The sequence below is a fragment of the Tetrao urogallus genome (genome assembly GCF_951394365.1).
Source record: "Tetrao urogallus genome assembly, chromosome: 6".
NCBI classification, from domain to species: domain Eukaryota; kingdom Metazoa; phylum Chordata; class Aves; order Galliformes; family Phasianidae; genus Tetrao; species Tetrao urogallus.
This window is the reverse complement of record NC_136819.1, coordinates 57881237-57904459: the sequence shown is the minus strand read 5'-3', so window position 1 is coordinate 57904459 and position 23223 is coordinate 57881237. Positions and strand designations below refer to the sequence as shown.

Here is a 23223-nt window from a genome sequence, read left to right as displayed (position 1 = left end):
GGTTTGTGTGGGAAAAGGCAGCTCCGTCAGAACAGAGCAGATAAACAGATGGGATGTGAGAGCTCTGAAGGGTAAATGAAATGTCTTGCTGGGTGCTTCAGGGACCGGGTTCCAGCAGTTCCTCCTGTTCTGGAGCCTGAATGGTTTCTTCTGGCACTGTGACTTGGCTGCAGCACATCAAAAAGAATGATGTGGGGGGAGGGAACAATTTTATTAATTCCTTTAAGTATTTTAAAAATATATGGAGGTCTGAATGCAGACTTTGGAGTCCTTAGCAAATGCAGTGAATGCTTCTTGGGGAAGGGATGGGAGCGTTGGCAAGAAACCAAGGGCATCATGGCACTGAGGCACCCGGTGTGGCTGGGGAGTGTGGGGAACCATGGAGTCACCACAGCATGGCCTGGGTTGCACAGGAGCACAGTGCTCATCCAGCTCCAACCCCCTGCTGTGTGCAGGTCGCCAACCAGCAGCCCAGGCTGCCCAGAGCCACATCCAGCCTGGCCTTGAATGCCTGCAGGGATGGGGATCCACAGCCTCCTTGGGCAACCTGTGCCAGTGCCTCACCACCCTCTGGCTGAAAAACTTCCTCCTCATATCCAACCCAAACCTCCCCTGTCTCACTTTAAAACCATTCCCCTTGTCCCATCACCATCCACCCTCACACACAGCCGTTCCCCTCCTGTTTATCCGCTCCCTTCAAATATTGGAAGGCCACCATGAGGTCGCCCTGGAGCTTCTCCAAGCTGAACAAGCCCAGCTCCCTCAACCTTTCCTCACAGCAGAGCTGCTCCAGCCCTCACAGAACGGCCCGGGTTGGAAGGGACCTCAAGGATCACGAAGCTCCAACCCCCCTGTGCCATGCAGGGCCACCAACCTCCCCATTTCACAGCAGCCCAGGCTGCCCAGGGCCCCATCCAACCTGGCCTTCAACACCTCCAGGGATGGACGGGGCATCACAGCCTCTCTGGGCAGCCGTTCCAGCACCTCACCGCTCTCACAGCACAGAACTGCCAACGCAAACCTGCCCTCCCTCCCACCCCGTCAGCCCGCACTGTAGGAGGGGCCGCGCCGGCTCAGTCGCTGCGGCCATGGCGAGCTTCGTGCGGGAGCTGGAGCGGCGGGCCGGGCCGGCGCTGCGCTTGGAGCAGCGGTCGGGCGGCGTGGGCTGCGTGGTGTGGGACGCGGCTCTGGTGCTCGCCAAGTTCCTGGAGAGCGGCGCGTGTCCGCTGTCCCGCAGGGCCGTGCTGGAGCTGGGCGCGGGCACCGGCGCCGTCGGCATCATGGCGGCCACGCTGGGGTGAGCGCGGGGCCGCGCCGTCCTCGGGCCGCGGGCTGCGGGCGGGGCCGCGGGGGTCGCGGGCTGACGGCCGCCGCGCGTCCTAGGGCCGACGTGACGCTCACCGACCTGCAGGAGCTGCAGGAGCTGCTGGCCGTCAACATCGAGAACAACCGGCACCTGGTGACCGGGTCGGTGCGAGCCGAGGTACTGAAATGGTTTGTATGCACCGCGGCTCCCGCCCCCCGCCCCGCTTCCGTTCGCCCCGCGCTCACCGCGCGCCGCCTCGCAGGGGTGAGGACGTGTCCGAGTTCCGACCGCCCCCCGATTACATCCTCATGGCCGACTGCATCTACTACGAGGAGGTAAAGCAGCGCCGCGCCGTCGGGGCCCGCGGCGGTTGTGAGCGGGGAGAAGCGTGAGGAAACGGCCGCGCCGCGCTGTGCGCCCCGCTCGTCCCCGTTGTGCCGCGTAACGGCACTGAGGAGCTGCCCGGGGCTGGAGGCGGTGGGCACCGTGCCGATGAAACGGGCTGTAAGCGGGGAATTCTTATCCTTTGGGCAGTCCTTAGAGCCGCTGCTGAAGACGCTGCGAGAGCTGACCGGCCCCGACACGTGTGTGCTGTGCTGCTATGAGCAGAGGACCATGGGGAGGAACCCCGAGATAGAGAGAAGGTACTTCGAGGTGAGTGTCTGTGTTGCGTGCTTCAGGTGCAGCTCTTGGAAAGGGGAGAGAACGGCAGGACAGGGGGAAATGGTTTGGAGTTGAGGGAGGGCAGATTAATTCTGAATCGAGTTGGAGCTGTGTTGGAACACTCCCCATCTGCAGTGCTGTGTCCAGGTCTGGAGCCCCCAGTACAGGAAAGACAGGGAGCTGTTGGAGAGGGTCCAGAGGAGCCACAAAGATGAGCAGGGGGCTGCAGCAGCTCCACTACAAAGACAGGCTGAGGGAGCTGGGCTTGTTGAGCATGGAGAAAAGAAGGCTGCGGGGTGAGCTCAGTGCAGCCTGCAGTACCTAAAGGGAGTCTGCAGACAGGAGGGGAGTCAGCTCTTGGAAAGGGGAGATGACAGCAGGACAAGGGGAAATGGTTTGGAGTTGAGGGAGGGCAGCTGGAGGCTGGATGTGAGGGGGAAGTTGTGTGCTGTGAGAGTGGTGAGGTGCTGGAACAGCTGCCCAGAGAGGCTGTGATGCCCCGTCCATCCCTGGAGGTGTTGAAGGCCAGGTTGGATGGGGCCCTGGGCAGCCTGGGCTGCTGTGAAATGGGGAGGTTGGTGGCCCTGCATGGCACAGGGGGGTTGGAGCTTCGTGATCCTTGAGGTCCCTTCTAAACCAAGCCATTCTGTGATTGCGTGTGCAATGAGTTGGGGTGTGGGAATGGGTTGGCTGAGCTGAACTTGGTGGCAGTTTCATCAGCAGAGCCTTCCTGGGTGCTCACTGAGCCTCCTTTCCCTCCAAAGGCAGAAGGTATGGAATGTTAACACTCACCGTAACTGTGCTGATGCTTTTGGGCTGGACACAGAGCTGCAAAAGGGCCCCTCTGCATCACCAGTGTGTGTCAGAGCAGAGTGATTCCATAGGAGCAGGCTAGCAGGTGGCCGTGCTCTTCTTTCTGCAGCAGCTGGTTCCTAACAGAGGTTATGGGGAGAGTTAAACATTAACCTGGCGAGAAGCTGTTTTCTTTTCACGTGTTCCATGGCGGGCTGCTTCAGGAAGCAAGCCCTGCAGAATGGCACAGCTGCATTCCCAGGCACTGCTGTGCTGCGCTGAGGTGCTGCTGGTAGTGGTGGGATTCGTGTGGACCAGCTGTGTGTTGTGAGCAGGTCAGACTCACAGCACGGTGCTGGCTGTCCCTACGGGGCTGCCCCGGCGCCGGGTTTGGCTCTGCACCTGTGAAGGCAGCTGGGAGGCCGCCCTCAGACAGCAGTCAATGCAGTCAGTGTGGGTGTTTCTGGATGATTTCTGCTTTCCCATAATTTATTTCCTTCCTCGGCTCGTCGGGGTTCAGCCAAGTCGATCCTGCAGGCGATGTGTGTTTGTTTTCCTTTCCCTCCAGTTGCGAGGGCTGGCAGAGCGAGGCAGGTGCTGCGGTTTGAAGTGGTGCTTTGGAGACAGAAGGAAGCAAACCTTTCTATCTAAAGCCTTCGATTTAGGTTATTTTTTGATTCACCCTTGAACTGGTGACTCTAATTTTACACTGCTAGGTGTCTGCAGCTGTAAATTGGCACTGGGTGAGTTACAATGAGGCTGAATGAGCTGCACCAGGAGACAAGCAACTTGCTGCTTTGGGCCCCTTTGTCACCGGGCTTGTCTTCATGCACGCTCCATTCCAAAGGGCAGTGCCACCCAATGACCCCATGCTGTCCTCACAGCTGCTTCAGGTGGACTTTGAGCTGGAACGAGTGCCCCTGGATCAGCACGACGAGGAGTATCGCAGTGAGGACATCCACATCGTGACCATCCACAGGAAACGAACGGTGGGTGGCCGGGGCTCATGGCTCATCGATCAGCACACATTGCCAGCAGTGAGCAGAGCTGCTGCTTACTTGGCACGGTTAGGGTTGTAAAGTGACTGTGAAATGCCTTCAGGGAACCCGTGAAGCTGCAGACCAAAGCTGTGCTTGCACAGAGCAGCTCTTTAGTTCCAAAGCACAGCGCTGTGCCAGGTGCCAGCCTTTGTCCCTGTGGGCTGCTGGGCTGAAGGTTTGGGGCCCCCGAGTGTTACAAACACCACACAGTGCTGCTCTGAGCTCCCGGTGCTCTGCTCTGCCACCCTCTTCCCCACCCCACTGCACAGAGCAGAGCTGGGCAGCCTATCCCAGTAACCACACAGATATGCATAACGAAGGTGTTTGATGCTGGCACGTGGGCCTGGTGTTGAAACAAAGCCAGTCTGTTCAAACGTTTGTATCTTTCCGTTTTTCCTTTAAATCTCTTCACAGAATTCCCCATCGTGAGCTCTGTGGCAGCACCGCCTGTTCTTTGGCAGCTGGATGGGACCCTGCTGAGGAGTGAACCCCGCAAAGGAAAGGCCTGCAGCATTGGTGGTGATGTAGAGGAGCAGTGGTCTCGTTGGGCCGTGTGCCCCCCCTGCACCTTTCCATTAGGAAGGCTGTGCTGTCTGCAGGCTCAGGCAGAGTGGAACGGACCCACGGCTCAGTGCAGCGCTGCTGTGTGTTCTCTGTGCCATAGGCAGCACTGCCCGAAGGGGGAACCCCATCTGGGGGACAGATGAGCCCTGGGAGCCACTCAATAAAACTTTGCTACGTGAGGTGGGCAGTGGCTGCTTGTTTCCTTTGTAGCCGTGGTTTCCTGCATTGCAGGCGCAGCGGTGGCGGTGGGCACTGTACACACACAGCACACAGATGGTGTCTGTGCCGTGCAAAATTGTTCTTTCTTTTAACTCCATCTGCGCTTTGCTATTCTAAGGATGTGCAGCGTTGCATGCTGACACCTTTCAGCTATTCTGGTGAGCAGGTTCCTCTCACAGTTGGTGTTTCTTGCCAAGCTGCCTCTCGTTGCTGCGCAGCGATTGCTTTGAAATGGAGTTTCAAAGGAGATGTTGCTCCTGCTCTGTTTGTGGCCGTGCACACCCACAGAGGCAGGGCTGCTGCTGCTGGGAGGCACCTCGCTGCTGCTGCCCCCCTCCATGCTCCGTTTGCATCCTCCGAGATGTTCCTTGCAAGCTTTGCTCCTTACAGAGCACAGCCCCTGCTTGCAGAGGTGGTTCCTGAATGCACAGCAGAGTGAGGGCATAATTTGTCGTGACCACGTGCGTTATTTGTTAACTTGGAAGGAAAAGAGCTCCGTAATTAAAAGCTGGCCTGCAGGGGGATATTTACCAGCATGTTTATGCCAGCCTGGCTTCCCTGGTGGAAACCCTTACCCTGGAATCGTTGTCCCTGGGTGGATGTGAGGACACCACCAGCGCTGTGCTGTCTCTGGGTGGTGCAGGGAGGAGTGGCGTTTCCCAGGGCTTGGGTGCATTTTATCTCTGTGATTTTGGCACTTCCTTTTCTGTCTCAGAAGAAAAAAAGGAAGTTGAGTGTTTCTCTTCCTTGTGTGCAGCCGGCAGCTGCTGCTCCCCACCCTCAGCTCAGTGCGTGCAGCTCTCCCGCTGGGGCTGCTGTGGGGCGAAGGGCACCTTGCGGTGGCCCCAGGAGGACCCTGCACCCCCTGCACCCAGTGCCAGGGGCTGTGAAACCCAACCGCCTGCACCTTGACTGCTGCTGCTCCTGTTTTCATGCAGAGGAAGTGGCTGTGAAGCAGGGCGGTGTGGGGAAGGAGGCCCTGAGCGCAGCGCTTGTCTCTCCCCAGAGCCGCAAGATGAAACGGCTGCTTTTGGTTTGGGGGGGGGGGAAGGGAGTTTGGAAAGGAGCTGTGATCCTCCTGGCTGCTCGGGGCTGAGCTCATTGCAGCACAGTCACAGAATTACAGCACAGGTTGGGTTGGAAGGAGCCTCCCCAGCCCCACTTCTGCTGGGTGCCCTCTAACTCAGGTTACCCAGGGCCCATCCATGGCCTCAGGCACCTGCAGGGATGGGACACCCACAGCTCTGGGCAGCAGTGCCGCATCCCCATGGCTCTGGAGCACCTCCATGGTGACCCCACCACTCGCTGGCAGCTGTGCCACTGGAGAATGCTACCAGCCCGGGCTGCTGGTGCCCCTTGCTGCATTTCCTGTGCTGCAGAGAGGAGTGGCTGAGCTGCATGGTGACAGCCCGGCTTCCTGCCACCCTGGCTGAGAGTTGGAAACCTCAAGAGCGGCCCATTGAGCGGGACTCCGTCTGTAATTAGTGCATGTTAATTATCTCTGCCCTCCAGAGCTCCTACTCTGGAGGGATGCGCCCTGTGGGATGCAGGGGCTTCTTGGGGTGTCCCAGAATGGTGCTGTTACAGGGCTCCTTGTAAGGGGTGCCCATTACTTCTGGGGGGAGGGGAGTCATAGAATCATAGAACAGCCTGGGTTGCAAAAGAGCACAGTGCTCATCCAGCTCCAACCCCCTGCTGTGTGCAGGGTCACCAACCAGCAGCCCAGGCTGCCCAGAGCCACATCCAGCCATCATCCCTTTTTTTGAGCTACACAGGAAGCGCTGAGTAGAAATGCAACAAAACCCACAGCCACCACTTCCTGATGGGCTCCGTGTTCCCCTCCTTGATTTTGGGTTTCCTCGTCCAGCTGAAGTTTGGCACTGAGTTTCCCTTTGGGTTGAGCACAAAGAGTTAAGCAGCTCCATGCTCCCGTGGATTTGGGCCAGATATTTAAGGATCGGCGGCTCGGCGCGGAGCAGGGAGGTGTGATGTTCCCAAACACCTCGGGGGCTCTCCTGTCCTCGTATTTTTAGCTTTTTGGCGGTACCATTGCAATAATTTGGGACTGGGGGAGCAGGGGACAAGTATTTGCCATGCAGAATCCCACGGCAAAGCTGAAAGGTGTGGGATGCAGCATGGGGAAGGTGACGCCCAATGGCTGTGTGGTGATGGGGATGAGCTGCACCGCGTTGGTACAGAGCAATTTAACAGAATGTCCTTAATAATATCCCTGGAGAGGGGTTTAAATAGAGACAAGATGCCCAGCGGGGAGGGTTATCCAGGCTAGCGGGACACGCCAGCACTGGGGACACTTCCACAGCTCTGTCATCGACGGCACCAGGCTTCTCTTTGCAACATCCCCTCAGTGCAGCACGGGAGCGGGCTGATAAAAATAAATCAGCAGTGGTTGAGCATTGTACTGAGCTGAGCAAAACGGTAGAGCTCAGCAAGGCCGTGTCAGCAAACACCGCTCCCCACTGAACTGGCGATGTGGGGGATGGAGACGAGCCTTGGAGAGCTTCCAGTCATGGGGGTGGGCATCTGTGGGGTCCCTGGGTGTGGGGGAAATGGCATCTAGAAATGGCAGCCACCAGTGGCACCACCCGTGGGATCCACCGATGGTGCTATCAGTGGCACTGGCAATGCTGTCACCAATGGCACCCTCACTGTCCACCCCATGCTGCCTGCTGCTGCACCCCGCTGTGCCCTTTGGCACCCTTGGCAAAGTCCAAAGCTAAACATTAGCTCCATTCCCGGATAGCCTCTGTCCCCCGAGCTCAGCCTCTCCCTCTGCTTGTCTTCCCACCCGATTCAAGGCACTACCAGCACTTCAACACCCCATCACCATTCACTCTCCCCATCGTGCTTGCATCGCAGCAGCTGAGAGGGAAATCCTGGGGGCTGCCCAGAGGCAGGAGGAGCAGCAGGGAGTGCACAGAAGGCCAAGCCAGCCTGGGGGTGCCAGGAACCGCTGGGGGTGGCTGGGCAGGTTGGGGCAGTGCAGGGCTGGTGACGCCCGGCGCACCCACACTGAGCAGGAGGGGCGGGTGCAGCATGTGGGATTTGGGCACGGCTGGGGAGCCCGCAGGGTCAGAGAGAAGCACTGGGTGTCCCTTGGGTTGCTCTGCTTTTAATGCCAAGAAATGGATGGTTGTGTGACGCCAGGATGCCAATTTGGCCACGCCGCTCTGAAATGCTGTTTTGCTGCAGGTTTGCAGCATGGGGAAGGCGATGCCCCAGAGCAGATGCAGGCAGCGGCACACCGGGAGCATTGGGAGTGCTGGGAGTTGGGACATCTCCTGCATGGGGTGTCTGTGTGATGCACCCTACAGCCACCTCGGCCTGGCTGAGCCACTCACCTGCTCCTGGTGCATGGGAACGGTGCTCCAGCCAAAGCAGGCAGCACTCAGTGAATGATTGAATGGGCTTTCTGGATGCTAATCAGGAGGAGGAAGTGAAGATCATCTTTAATTGCAGATCAGCTTGCTCAGCTGTTTTGCCAACTCATGCAGGACGTCCCAGCTCCCATCCTTGCTGTGGGAACTCATGGCACCTCGCTCACCTGGCCACAGCGCACCCAGATTCTGCAATGGGAGCTTCCTCCTGTTTGGCCCACCAGGGGGAAACGTCCCATCCCAACAAATGCACCAAAAAAGGTCACTTTTTTTTTTCCCAATCCAACAGCCCCCAGGCTCAGTGTCTGGCTGCTGTAGGTGAAGGTCGGGTCGGGCCATGTTTGGAGTCAGATTTGAGCCATTTATTCTGTTTTTTGCCGAAAGTGGGTGACTGGGGAAGGGGTCACCTACCCCATAGGACGTGGGGACGGCCCTGTGTCGCTGAGGCTCAGTGCATCAGCCCTGACACCCACCCTTGGGGCTCAATGCAGCTGCCTCGGCATGGCCAACCCAGCTCAATGGCACGGCCAAGGGGGCTGCAGGGAGCCCCCAGCTCTGCACCATCAGCACTGCAGGAAGGAGACAAACTGGGGGCCGTGCACGGCCTTTGCACTGCACTGCACGGGGCTGCGCTCCGATGTTTTCTCTTCCTGCTCCCAGACGTCCCAGGAGGCCCAGCCGGGCCGGCCGGTCGCACAGGGAAAAGGAACCCGTGGGACTATGAAAATCATATTGAAAAGAGCTGAGCATTAATTAGGTCACATCCTTCAAAAGCAGCTCGGGATCACGCGATGAGAAGTGCCGGCGGAGCAGCCCTGAGCGGGCTGGGGGCAATGGAGCTGCGATGTCTGCGTGTGGGGCTCCTCTTCTTGCACAAACACCCATCTGTACACACACAGATACCTCCTTGACCCGCCGCTGCTTGCTGCATGGGGCAGTTTGGCTGGGGCTGGGGTTGGGGTGCAGGGTGCCCCACGTGTTGCTCGCAGTGGGAAAGGGAAGGATCCTTCAGCCAGGGATCCTTAAGCATCTGCAGCTGAAAAAGGAGGAAAAAATCCCAATTTTACAGCACTGAGCTCTGAGCTTCTGTCTGGAAAATGTGACGGCGCTTAATGAGAAAAGCACGGCCGCGTGATTTCCCTTCGGAGCTGCACAGCTGTGAAACAAATAGAGGGAAAAGTCGAGGTCCCCTCTGCTTCGCTATGATGTGGCCATGCTTTGGGGTGTCTGCAGCACGGGCAGTGGGGTGTGGGGGCACCAGAGCTGCCCTGTAGGGCAATAGGTCAATATTGGCATTGCTGTTAATGTGTAACGAGGTGTCACGGGGCCGGGACACGGCTGTGGGTGCCTGCTCTCATTGGGCAGAGCTGAGATTGGAGCAGGTGAGCTCTGTGCTGCGGGCAGCGCTGTGCAGTGGGGAGGCTGTGCCTGGGGGAAGGCTTGGAGGCCTCAGAGCGGCTTTTGGGCGATGCTGGCTGCAGCCACGCATAGAAACATCCAGGTTAGAAAGACCTCCAAGATCTCCAACCCACCTCACTGTTCCCACTGCCCACGTCCCTCAGCTCCACATCCCCACGGCTCTGCAGCAGCTCCAGGGATGGTGACCCCACCACTCCACGGGCAGCTGTGCAGTGCAGCATCACTCTTTTGGAGAATAAATGTTTCTGATACCCAACCTAACCCTACTAGCCAACCTAATTTCCCCCTCAGCATCTCAGGGGCAGCACGTGGCCCAGGTGCTCGGGTTCCTCTGCAGGACCCTGCATCCCTTGCAGCCTCTGCACTGCAGGCAAAGGGAAGCAGCAGAGCAGCACTCGGGCACAGCTCTGAGCCCTCCCCAGCCACACTGTGCATGCACAGACATTCCTTGGCCGTGCGATCAGACCGGAAAAGATTGACTTCAGCCCAGGGATCGGCGGAGCAGCTTTGACTTCACTGGCTGGAGTCCTGCAGCCTCCAGCAAAGCTGAGGCCAATGCTATTTGGTGTGGGGTTTTTTTGTTTTTTAGGTGCTAAAAGAGGAAGCGCAGAGGGACGTGCGGTTGAGAAGGTCCAGAAGGAGAAGAGGGGAAGCTTTTATTGCTGCAGGGGAAGGAGGAACCCCGCGGTGCTGTGTGTCCCTGCCCACCCTGCTCTGTGCTTTTGCCCTTCCTGCATTCCCCCCCCTGAGCCCAGCAGACTGAGGGTCCTGCAGGGCTGGGCCATCGCCGGGCTCCATCACAGCCAGGAATTGTGAGCGTGAACACACAGCTATTGATGTGATGGATAGGATGCAACGGGGACACTGAAGGAGGATGTAATTTGGCCACTTGATCAGCAGGGCTCACTTCTGCAGAGCCAGCTCACGGCAATGTTGTCGGGCTGAAGGAAAAGCTCTCCGGCGAGCACACGGGCTGGGTTTGGTTCCAGTTAGGGCAGCGGATTGGAAGCCACAAGTACGTGATAGGCAAAGCTTCCAGGAGAGCTGGGTCAGCTCCAAACTAATCCAGCCCCTGTGGGGAAAGGGCGTTCTGGCAGATGTTAAGCTAATGGGATAACTGCGAGCGCAGCCCGGCCCGCTGCGTGGCGGCGGCTGAATGTTGGCAGCCGACGACTGAGCGCCCGCTTGACAACAGCCCCTGTTCTTTCAACAGGAATAAGCAGAAAGCTCCTGGGGGAGAGAACAGCAACATGTCAGCGGCACGGGGACCGAGCCAGCCTGTGCCCTGGGATAGCAAAGGATGGCAATGCCACGCTGAGCGTGCCTTCACCCCCGCTTGATGCTGTCCTCTTCACCCCACGGCCTTTGTGCTGCTGCTGCCTCCGTGCCTGAACCGAGGGACTCACCCTGTGTTGGACACAGGAGCAGCTCTGGGGCTCAGCCCGCTGTGCACAGCTCCACTCCCTTCTCTTCCGTGACGGTGAGAGGCACGAGGCTGAGCCTGGACTTGCTGGTGGCAGCCCTGGGGACGGGGATCCACCCATCTGAGCACTCCTAAGGAAAAATACACAGCGTTTCGAGTATTACTGGCTTCCTTCCCTACCGAAACAGATACCCATTAAATACTGCCTAAGTTGTTTTATTGCTGGTTTTGTTTTGTTTTGTTTTTTTAACTAAAAGCTGTTGCACACCGAGCAAAGGGAAGGGGAAGGCTCCCAGCTGTGGAGGAGCACAGCGCTGAGACCATACAGCCTCAGCCAGGCTCTGCAGATGACTCACACCTCTGATTCTTTTTTTTCTCTTTTCCAAGGGCGGAGATACCTGTTCTCAAGCACGAGAAGCTGCTTCCTGGACGGCGTGCAGCAAAGCAGCCGCCCTGCACCCCAGCTCTGGGCGCTCGCAGGGAGGAAACCTCAGTGCTGAGCACCACGGGGCTCTGACTCAGCCGTTTCCCCTTCCAAACCGAAGGCAGGGCTGAAATTACACAGCTCCAAGTCCTGAACACGAGGTTGACCGCAGCATTTGAGTCCCCCACCTCGGCCCAAAGCTGCTCGGAGACGTCAGCTCTGCTGTCACGCTCTGGAGGTCAGAAGAGGAACGGGTTTGCTCCATGGAAGTGCCACCGCCTCCATGACAGCTCTGCGACTTCACGCTTCCCCATCTGCCAGCAGAAAGTTTTCTCCTGAAAGCACCAAAGCATTTTGGGCTGAGGGAGCAAAGCTGAAAAGGAACAGCGTGGTGCCCAGGCCGGGGCTGCCTCCGTGCTGTGGGAGAGCTCTGCTCTGCTCCCAGAGCTCACAGCACGGTGCCCAGCGCGGCTCCTCCAGCACTGAGCATCCCGGTGGTTTCTAAAACCCGAGAGCCGCTCCTTGGGGAGAACCATTACCCGTGAGACTGCATTAGCAGGGTTAATTTCCAATTAGGGATGGCAGGCGCATTTGTTCCTATCCCTGCCCGTGAGGACGGCAGCCCTGTGACTGGGGAAGGCCCTGCTGGGTGACTCACACACGGCACAACCCAGGGCTCTGATTTCAAGCATCGGCGCTGGCATTCTAAGCCCTGACTAACTCCTGCCATGAAAGAGACGTGAGTTTACTCCTCCAGAGCTTTGTCTACCCACCTGAAGGAGCTTAATTAAGCTGCAGCGAGTTCATTTACGCAGCCGCACCCTTCGCTGACATGCGGGCAGACAGGGCCAGCTGGGGAGCAGGAAGGCCCGGCAGCTCAACCGTGCTCCCACACAGCCCAGCTACATTTCCCAGCCATTCCCCAAGCCCCGAATGACGCTGTGTCAATGGCAGCTGCCTCCAGCCCCCAATGGAAAGCCAATGGACCGGGTGCTTCCACGGCATAGCTGCCTTCATGCTGGCCCCACGTGCTCCCCACACAACCGTCCATTGCTCAGCCATCACGGAAGCATTGAATTGCACAGGAGCACAGTGCTCATCCAGCTCCAACCCCCTGCTGTGTGCAGGTCGCCAACCAGCAGCCCAGGCTGCCCAGAGCCACATCCAGCCTGGCCTTGAATGCCTGCAGGGATGGGGCATCCACAGCCTCCTTGGGCAACCTGTGCCACTGCCTCACCATGGTCCTTCCCATTTATAACAGCCCCTCATCTAAGTCTCATGGGAATTGCAGACAGGCTTTCACCGCTGTGAGATACAACAGAGAGCTCTTTATGTCAGCAGAACACGCTGCTGCAGTGCCATGTTGCCCCTTTCTGTTTCTCTCATAATTAAATAGAAGGAACATACCAGGAGAGCTCCGCTGTGTAATTGCTTTATTTTCTGCTTATTAGTTCTTTACCAACACTACAGCCATATTGAGAACACAAAATTCCTGTTTTCTCATCAGGGAGATCACAGTCTACAAACTCATTCACTGATCAGACACGGTTTAACGCCATTCAAAACTCACTCCATAGATTCACATGGACACAAACGGCCGTGCTCGGGCTCGGTTCGTGGTATCACTGGGCTCTGGAGCACCTCACCCCACGGTGAGCTGCAGCTCCATCCTATCAAGGAGATTCTGAAAGTGAAACCGCCGGAGGCGTTCGGTAGCAATGGCCATTTATTTGTGAAGTCTCCGCCACGTTCCGGTCACTTTTATCTCCCTCCACCCCCCCCAAAAAAATAAGACATTAAAAAAAAAACAACAAAACCAAACAAACAAGCAACCGAAGGACAAAAGAAGAAAACAAATGGGTTTCCTTTTCCCTGCAAAAGCAGAATGTCTGAAGCTACAGAGTACAAACTGGTGGATGTGAGGCAACGCAAAGCCTGGCGAGGAGCTCTGCCCCAGCACAGCAAACCGACAGAGACGGGAAATGAAGTGATGGACGTTTCCATTTTGACTGAGAATAGATTTAAGAAAGTTCAAGAACCATTGAGAGAGCTTCAAGTTTTCCAGTTTAGGCATTTACTTTGTGCTTGGCTGTTTTATTTATGCTCCAGAAGAAAACAGAAACCATATTCTTGCATTTTAGCCTTTATACCGCCACACTATTTGTTAAATTACATCAAGAGGAACACAAGAAGTCTTACGTTTGTAACAAGCTGGAAAATAGAGCAGTGACATTCTGACAGCAACAAGGCTGGGGTGGGAAGGACCCCCCTCCTCCAGAACTGAGATTGCAGTACTGGACACCAGGCTCATCTCACACCCCTCAGCTCGGCAGGGCTTACAGTCAGTGCTCTATCTTCCAGCACCAAGAACCCATTCGGTCCCACTTGCACCCCACATCGCTTGGAACCAGATCCAAAGTAACTTTTGCATGGTCCAAAACATTCCATTTCAGAAGTGAATTCAGTATTATTTTTGTGTGTGTGTGTGTGTTAATCTTCCCATTCATCTTTGGTAAGAGCTCCATTTACAATGTACTTTGCACAACTGTAGTGTAATGCCCCAATTTCACATCAAACTCATATCCTTGAGGAAAAAAAAAAGAAAACAACCAACATTTTCTTCTGGTTTTGTAGCATACATTCCTAGAATTCCCCAATCGAGCCGAACTCCTTGAGGAAATCAGAAGTTAATCCTTAAGGCTGAATCAGAACCAGCTGCTTTAGCATTTTTTGCGGCCAGCATTAATACTTGATTGAGACTTCACACTAACACTGGCTCTGGGTGGGGTGTTTTTGCCAGCCACACCTGCACGCTGTGGCACGGCGAATGAGCTGCTTGCCCTTTAAGAACTAATCATGGAAGTTTACATTCATAGTCGTATTCTCACTCTCTCCACCCCGCTCTCATTGGCAGTTACTCAATGGGCTTCAGCCATCCAACACGGTTCCCTTCCTACAGCACTGCAGCAGCAACTCGGGGCCGAGGCTGCGCGGCTGTGCGGGAGCTCAGCCTGCTTCCCCAGGCGCAGCTCAGCCCTCAGCTCTGCCCCTCTGCGCACCCACAGCCACGGGGCTCTGTTTGTTCTCCCAGCGGCACGCGCTCAGAAACGAGAAACCCTGTCGAGATTCAGATGCCTGAAGGTGAAGCCAAAAGTGAGAAATCCTTTCAAGATTGTGAGGCCTGAAGATGAAGCAATGTGCCTTCATCCCGAGGCAGGCAAGTCGGTGCTAGACTTCTGCCCCAACCCGCCAATTTGGAGCAGAACTTGTTGCAACGCTTGCAGGTTATTGCTGCGTTTTTCTGGAAGGAACCTATCTTGCATTGAATTGGAGACTGACCAAAGGAGTAAAAACTGCAGCTAAACATCATTCAATTTGTAATGCAAGACAGAAACGGAACAGTTCATACCCTGGAACTGTTATTACATCATTCACGTTTTATTCGCTATATGGTTGCTATGTAGGATGGGGAACTTATTTGCATCCCTTCTCATGCATGATGTATGGTTCAGAACTTCACAGCTGACATTTCAAAGCAGTTCTTACATTACCTAGTTAACATGACGCCCGATATGCACTTTGAACATGTTACAATGGTATTCCTATCTGCCACCGCGGGCAGGAATTCGTCTCGTTACGAGGCTGAGATATGGAGCCAGACCGAGAGTCACTACTTAGTTACAGATTAACAGAACTTTAAAAAAAGTCCTTAATATAAAAAGACAGACTGCAGTTTGATTTTAAGCAAGAGTTTTCAGTTTACTAGATGAAGTCGACCTATCGACATATTCCGCATGAAGGCAAAAAAGTAGCAATCTACAGCAAGTGAGAGAGGAACAAAAATATCATCAAAAAAGTAGAACCAGAAAGCATACACTGAAAATGGTACCCCTCCCCCAGCCGTCCCCCAAAATAATCAAACCATCTTAAGGGCTATCGAGAGAAAAAAAAAAAGAAGTTACTTAGCAAGTCTACAACGTGTCTTTCCCCTGTTTGCTGGAGGTCTGCCATAGCATCTAGTGCTTGTGTTCGTGTCACATTCGGAGGTTAGAGCATCCTAACGCCAAGCGAGGAGAGTTAAAACAGGAATCCAGTCAGGTGTGGAGAAGGAAAGGGTGGTCATTGGAGAAAGGTGATCATAATCCTACGGATGCTTTTGTTTTACTTTTCTGTAGAGAATCATTCTTCCGGAAAGCCGTGTGGGTTATTTTTTTTTTTTTTTTTTTTTTTTTTTTCCTCTTTTCCTCTTTAATTCTTTGTAGACTAAATAGTTACTCTCTCATTAGGATTTATAATTGGACGTTAACCATGTCAGCCCTTCGTAGAGTCCGTCCCCTGTCGTAGCACAGGAGGGCTGCACGTACCAATTCCTATCCCTGATCCGGGTCAGGCCCAGTTTCTCCTGGATTTCGTGGGGTTTCATGGCATCGGGCAGGTCCTGCTTGTTGGCGAAGATGAGGATGATGGCGTCCCGCATCTCCCTGTCGTTGATGATGCGGTGCAGCTCCTGGCGGGCCTCGTCGATGCGGTCGCGATCGGCGCAGTCCACCACGAAGATCAAGCCCTGCGTGCCCGTGTAGTAGTGCCTCCAGAGGGGCCGGATCTTGTCCTGCCCCCCCACATCCCACACGTTGAACTTGACGTTTTTATAAGTGACCGTCTCCACGTTGAAGCCCACGGTGGGGATGGTGGTGACGGACTGGCCCAGCTTCAGTTTGTACAGGATGGTGGTTTTGCCGGCCGCGTCCAGCCCCAGCATCAGGATCCGCATCTCCTTGTTGCCGAAGATCTTGGATAGCACCTTGCCCATCTCGGCGGCATCCAAGGGCCCGGCGCCTGCTGCGGGGCGGAGGGCGCGGAGGGCGAGCGGCGAGAGCCCCGGGGCGGCCCGAGCGAGCGGGGCCGGGGCCGCGGCTCAGCGGCGACCGCGCATGGGGCGGCGGCGGAAACGGCGGGGCGGGGGCCGGAGGAAGGCCGTGGGGAAGGCCCGGCCGCCGCGGGGTGAGGGGCCGCGCCGCGCCCCGCTCGCCCGCCGGGCCCGAGGAGGCGGCTCCGCCCGGCTCCCGCCTCGGCTGCCGCCCCGGCGCCTCAGCTCATGGGCGGCGGGAGGAGCGGCGGCCGGGCGCGCTGCCCGCGGAGAACGAGCGGAGCGGGAGGCGGCGTTTACCTCGGGGCCGCCCGCGCGCTCGGAGCCGGCTCCGCTCCGCGCCGCTCCCTCAGCCAGCACCGCCGGAAAGGCGCCGCGCGAGCCCGCCTCACTTCCCCTCCGCCGCCACCGCGCGTGCGCGCCGCGCCCCGCCCCGCCGCCCGCGCGTGCGCCGCCGACGGGGCGGGGGCGCTCGCCCGCTTCCCGCCGCGCGGCCTCGGGGGGGGGCGCCGCGCCTGCGCGGAGGCGGCGGAAGGAGCCCCGCCCCTCCCGCGTGGGCGGAAGCGTGCGCGGACCGCGCGGCGCGGAGCGGAAGGGCGGAGGCGGCGCCCCAGTTTGCCCGGGAGGAGCGGCGCGCGTGCGCGCTGCCGGCCGCTCCTCCTTCCCCGCGGCGCGGGCGGGGACGTCGCTTCCTGCGCTGCTGCGGCTGCGCGGAGGGAGGGGCGGGGCCGGGCTGCTGTGGGGAGAGGCGCCACGCGATCGCGCGTCAGCGGGAGAGGGCGGGGGGTGCGGGGAGCGCCTTAAAGGGCCAGGCGGGGGGGCGGGGGGCGGCCTGCCCTTCCGGAGGGGGTCTGCCGCCGGGTGTGAGCAGCGGGTGGCTTTAGAGGGTTCTAAAAAAGCGCTTGTTGCTGTTTTTGAGGGTGAAGTTTAGGATCGCGCACTGTACAATTAGGTAGTTGGGAATCGTAGCGGTTAAGAGCTCCATACTCATCAGCCCTGTGCGGTGCAGTCCGTATATATAGCTCGAAGCTATGGGTTGGTAGGAAGGGGTGGGAGAGCACTGCCTGCTTCCGGAACGGCTGTTTTGTGTCAGCGGGCAGGAGGGGTCACACGTGGCTGCCTTTAAAAATGGCTGCAGAAGAGCCCTGCCGTGCGGCCGTGGGGACGGCGTGTCGCCCAGTGCTCCCCAGGTGGGAGAGCTCACCGCCGCTCGGTGACACCGCTGTGAAAGCTGGGCCTTGTGATGGCATCTGAGGTGGCCGCGGTGTGGAAAGGCCTTTGGCGACGTAGCACTGCGTCGGTCGGGGGGAGATGGGTGTAGTTGGGTGCTCACCCTGCAGACAGCCTACAAACCCACACCTGTAGGAGTGCCCAATAAAGCTCCGTTTATTGTGTTGCTGGTTGATTCTCAAGGTCAAACACCAAACAAAAGCCTTTACAATACCTGAAGGTGTTCTATGTTACCTGAAAAGCTGCCCTCCTCCAAGGGGTTGGGTTTCAGGGACCTGCTTAAGAGTTCAAAGCTTGCTCGTGTCCTTGGGAGAGCCTGACGCGTTCCTGTGCAAGGTAAATGTTTCAGAAGTCAGCGCACAGTGTGTCCTGCTGAGCTGCCAGCGTGGATTTCCAGCCTTGAGAGCATGAAGTAATTAGAGTTATAAAGTGATTAGAGGCTCAAGCCTGGGGAAAAGGATATCTGCAGATGCCTGCAGGGCCTTCTGGTGGCTGGGCCTGGGCCGGGCCGCAGGGCTGTCTGCTCCTTATTGCTTCCCTCACCAGCTGCACAGCTACTGACATCTGCTGCTGTGTCTTTCATGGTGGTGTAAGCCTGTGTCTGCTTGTTCTGTCCTCCACCCGTGATCCCAGTGCTGTCACGAGAATACGGCAGGAGAAAATGATACGTTTTGGCTTTGTGTTATAACCAATAAGCAAACTTCAAGGAAATGGGTCAATGCCCCCTTTCTTTTTATCACTTGAATATAATTTACCCTCCCAATCAATGCGGGTTATCAGGCCAGCTCCATTTTAATATGCTGTTGCTTATCTTGCTTAGTTTTTTGACACCATGAGAGGGGAACAGGAGGAAGCTTTTCACCCAGAGGGTGGTGAGGCAGTGGAACTGGAGGAGTTTCAGTGCTCACCACTGGCACAGGTTGCCCAAGGAGGCTGTGGATGCCCCATCCCTGCAGGCATTCAAGGCCAGGCTGGATGTGGCTCTGGGCAGCCTGGGCTGCTGGTTGGCGACCTGCACACAGCAGGGGGTTGGAGCTGGATGAGCACTGTGCTCCTTTGCAACCCAGGCCATTCTAGGATTCTATGATCCTCCAGCGAACCCCGTGGCCTTCAAGGAAGGCCAGTGCATTAATACTTTGCCCTTAGTGTCTGTATAGCAAAGCTCTGCTGTGAAAACGAGTAACATCCTTGTTATCACAACTTTATCTCAGTTTTCTTATCACCAAGAGATAGGACACAGCAGGCCAAGTGCCATCTTGGAGGGGGGACAGGTCAAAGTAGTGCTTTCCATGGACTGCTGTAGTCGGAGAGTGACGGAGGTGGCCCCAGGACATCTCAGCAGTATTTCCTGCCATTCTGCAACATCTGCGTTTGTGCAGCCGCAGCAGGGCTTGGCCAGGAAGCCGAAGCTTCAGCCTGCGATGCAAACATTATCAGTAGTGCAGCACTGAACACGTCCTCAACTTCTTCCTGTGAGGTTTTATGGAACAGTGCAAGGGTGGGACTCAGGGTGGGAGTTGAGTGCTGTGGTTGCAGCAGATTTGTTAGCCCCTGTGTGTGCTGTGTGCGTAGTGAGGACCCTGGAGAATTGCTGGGAGTTCTGCTTTTCTAATCAGAAAGCCCTGTCCTGGTCTCTTGGATGTCCTCCACCTTTTTGTACACGCAGGGAACCTCCAGGCCTGGGCTGGGCAGCGGCTTCTGTCCTCTGGAGACCTCTGAGCTGGTTTTGGACCAGGCCATTGCTGACACCAGGATGATCTCAGCCATGTCAGTATCTTGCTAAGCATGGAAGCAGTATGGTGATTCCAAGGAGCTCTGGATTCTTTGGCTTTGCAGAAGCAGTGTGTTTTACCCCTCCTTCCCAAGGCCTCTGGTTCCCAACATGTGGCTCCATGGGGCAGCTGAGTTTTCCCATCTGTGAGCAGCCACATTCTACATAACAGGTAATGTTTGAAGGCAGGGGACACGTCAGGGGGATGTTGCAGGACTTTGAATCTGTCTCAGCCATGTTTCAGCCCTCCTCAGCCTGCCAAGCTTGTTCCTACCACATTTTGTCAAGCAAAACAGGTAGCTTCACCCCCCTGGTATCTCAATCCACTCGTGATAGTTTTTAAATGCGATGAAAAGCCTGCATTTGCAGTGAAAAGTGTGCATTTTTGGCCAAACAGAGCAGTGCTACTGGCAGGAGGAGGTGCTGGGGGGATGCCAGGCTCTGCCAGGAGCAGCAACCTGAGTTGTATCTCTGTGCAGATTGCTGGCCTTTCCTGTCCCTTTGTGGACACAAAGCCTCCATCTCCTCACACCCATGACCCTGTAGTCATTAACTAATACCATTAGCCAAAACTCCAGCTGTCACTGACAGCTCTTCCTTAAGCAGATAACTGGAGCATGGAGCGAGACAGCTTGGACAGCCCTCTGAGGTGCAAATGCATGGTGCAGATCTCAGGTGTTCTGTGAGGTTATTTCTACACAGCTCTCTATTGCAGTTGTGAACAGATAAAGGAAAGAAGCTCCTGCTTTTTTTGCATTACATTTTTGTTAATATCATGTCCTCTGGGAATCAGAACATCTCATTGCAGCCACCAGTCTTCATGCAACAAGTAGGTTGCTGCTTAGTACCTCTTTCTCCAGTACCTCAATACAAAAATCAGGAGCTCTCCCTGGACACCGTAAGGGAGGACAACACACTTTTTTTGTCCTACAAAGCTTAGTTTGGCCATTCCAAAACAAAGTATTGCACTGAATCTTTACTTGAAAAGCTACGCTTTGCAGACTGTGCTCTTCCTCTCCCATGTGCTGCTAAAGCACGAATGCATCCTGCTGCTATGGTGAGGCTAATCCCTGAGTGTTGGAGAGCAGAGACAGTGTGAGCTGCAGCCAGCCGGGCACAGTGGCTTGTGCCTTTAATCCAAGCGTCGGGGAGGCTGAGGCTGGCGGACAGCTTGAGCCCGGGGGTTCTGGGCTGCAGAGAGCTGTGCCGAGCGGGCGTCCAGGCTAAGGCCGGCACCGATATGGTGTCCTCCGGGGAACCGGGAGGTACCAGGTCGCCTAAGGAGGGGTGAACCGGCCCAGGTCGGAAACGGAGCAGGTCAAAGCTCCCGTGCTGGTCAGTAGCGGGATCGCGCCTGTGAACAGTCCCTGCAGCACAGCCTGGGCAAGAGAGCGGGACCCAACCTCTTTTGGCTGCTTTCCCCATGACCCTGCACTTGGCAGCTGCAGCACCGTCCGTCCCAGGGAGTGAGCACAAGAGAGTCGATACTGAGAGAAAACAAAAGCGTCTCCTGCAGACGTGGCCACAGCTTTGCTCATTTGTGTGTGCTTAGGTTGTGTGTGTTGTGGTTTCTTGCAGCAGTGAGGGGTCATAGTGCAGGATCTGCCAAACCTTTGAGATCCCAGTAAATTTAACTACGAACATGGGAAATCCCAGGCAGCAGATTTTCCCAGACGTGCACTTTAGCAAACATCCCTCCAGCAGTCAGGTTCAGCCTGCTCCAGATGGAGCCAAAGTTCCCAGGATCATCTCATTAGCCTCCTCCACTTCTTGTTTGCTGTCACAACTACTTTGTGTCCTCAGCTCTGAGCTCCTCTCTCTTAGGAGACCTCTGGTGAATCAAGATGCCTTTCTTTGTAAGAGAAAGCAAAGAGTGAGACATCTCTTATGCTCTCTTCAGTAAATGAAGAGCTGAGCTGTCTCAGAGATGGAGCTTCCAGAGACATCGTGCCTCTTTGGGGTTAAAATGAAAGCAGAGCATCATAGCGTGTCTCTCCAGGCTAAAAGTGAGAACTCTGGGTTTTGTCAGCTGCTTAAATCTACTTGTGCTCAGAAATGCCTTTCCTGTGTATCAGTCCATCCATTTTTAAACACGGGCAGCAGAAGGACTGTCTCTCAGATCCCCACTGCCACTGTGTGGCCAGGCAGAGCCCATACAAGACAGATGTCGAGGAATCTGCCAAAGGCTGAAAAACAGCCGGGCACAGTGGCTTGTGCCTGTAATCCAAGCGTCGGGGAGGCTGAGGCTGGCGGACAGCTTGAGCCCGGGGGTTCTGGGCTGCAGAGAGCTGTGCCGAGCGGGCGTCCAGGCTAAGATCAGCATCGATATGGTGTCCTCCGGGGAGCCAGGGGGCACCAGGTCGCCTAAGGAGGGGTGAACCGGCCCAGGTCGGAAACGGAGCAGGTCAAAACTCCTGTGCTGATCAGTAGCGGGATCGCGCCTGTGAACAGTCCCTGCAGCACAGCCTGGGCAAGAGAGCGGGACCCAGCTTCCTTTTGCTGTGTGATCGGGAACCGTGCATGTGTGGTGTGAGCTGCAGGGGGCACGATGCACAGGGGCCTTTCTTGACGGGAAGAGGGAGGAAAAGAGGGGAAAAATTATGTTTCTCTAATAGGGGAGAGAGAAGCACTCATTAAAAGAAATTTCCCAGTCAAGGAGATGCCCCTGATCCTTCTCTAGAACCCAGCTAGGCACTGGCAGCCAGACCCCAACTGGTTGTATGAGAAGCAACCAGGGCTCAAGCTGAGGAGCTGCAGGTGCCCAGGATGAGGCTGGCCTCCCTGGAGCAGCTCAGGGACCATCCACCTCCTCAGCAGAGGCCCAAGCTGAGATGCTGTTGAAATAAGGAAGGGGCTGGAGCAGCTCTCCTATCATAGAATCATGTAATCATAGAACCAAGGCAGGAACCTGTGAGAAGCACCCAGCCCAACCCTGGCTGCTCAGTCTCTCCTCCTTCTCTGAGGCAAGCTGAGGGGGCTGGGCCTGTTCAGCCTAGAGAAGAGAAGGCACTGGGGATCTGAACTATGCATGTTTGAAAGGAAGGTGATCAAGAGATGGGGCCAGCCTCGTCTCTTAGCTGGAACAGCTTCAGTCTCAAAATACATTCCATGGCTTGCTCTCCGTGGTTTGATAATTTTTGAGGAGCCTGAATGGAGACTTCATTGCTGTCTACAGTTCAAAGGAGGTGGTGCTGAGGTGGGGGTCAGCCTCTTTTCCCAGATAATCACAGAATGACAGAACGGCCCGGGTTGGAAGGGACCTCAAGGGTCACGAAGCTCCAACCCCCCTGTGCCATGCAGGGCCACCAACCTCCACATTTCACAGCAGCCCAGGCTGCCCAGGGCCCCATCCAACCTGGCCTTGAACACCTCCAGGCATGGACGGGGCATCACAGCCTCTCTGGGCAGCTGTTCCAGCACCTCACCACTCTCACAGCACACAACTTCCCCCTCACATCCAACCTCCATCTGCCCTCCCTCCACTTCAAACCATTTCCCCTCGTCCTGCTGCCATCTCCCCTTTCCAAGAGCTGACTCCCCTCCTGTCTGCAGGCTCCCTTTAGGTACTGCAGGCTGCACTGAGCTCACCCCGCAGCCTTCTTTTCTCCATGCTGAACAAGCCCAGCTCCCTCAGCCTGTCTTTGCAGGGGAGGTGCTGCAGCCCCTTGCTCATCTTTGTGGCTCCTCTGGACCCTCCCAGCTCCGCAGGTAACAGTGACAGGATGAGAAGTCGTGGCCTCAGGCTGCCGCGTGGACAATTCAGACTGGATATTAGGAACAACATTTATTGTTCCTAAGAGCGGTGCTGCACCGCTATAGCGCGCAGCTCCATAGCAAAGCCCTGCGGAGAGAAGCGAAGGCTCCGCCCGGTCCGGACGCATAGCCGGCATCGGGTGGCGGCGTTGCGGTGGAGTCGCTGCCGGGCGCGGTGGCGCACGCCTGTAATCCCAGCTACTCGGGAGGCTGAGCCCGCCGGATCGCTTGAGCCCAGGAGTTCTGGGCTGCAGTGCGCTATGCCGAGCGGGCGTCCGCGCTAAGGCCGGCATCAATATGGTGAGCCCCGGGGAGCCGAGGCACACCAGGTTGCCTAAGGAGGGGTGAACCGGCCCA

At 56.5% G+C, this 23223-nt stretch overlaps 2 protein-coding genes across 2 annotated transcripts; one reads left to right on the top strand and one right to left on the bottom strand.

Moving 5' to 3' along the window:
• Positions 1 to 1088: 1088 nt before the first annotated feature.
• On the top strand, positions 1089 to 4230 carry VCPKMT (valosin containing protein lysine methyltransferase; the record flags this gene model as incomplete). The annotated part of the gene is made up of 6 exons (XM_079537499.1): positions 1089 to 1297; positions 1384 to 1494; positions 1569 to 1641; positions 1841 to 1960; positions 3646 to 3750; positions 4216 to 4230. 6 exons carry the CDS (start codon positions 1089 to 1091, stop codon positions 4228 to 4230), a joined length of 633 nt encoding a protein of 210 aa, XP_079393625.1.
• Positions 4231 to 15527: 11297 nt separating this feature from the next.
• ARF6 (ARF GTPase 6) lies at positions 15528 to 16055 on the bottom strand (the record flags this gene model as incomplete). The annotated part of the gene is made up of 1 exon (XM_079536901.1): positions 15528 to 16055. One exon carries the CDS (start codon positions 16053 to 16055, stop codon positions 15528 to 15530), a length of 528 nt encoding a protein of 175 aa, XP_079393027.1.
• Positions 16056 to 23223: the final 7168 nt, after the last annotated feature.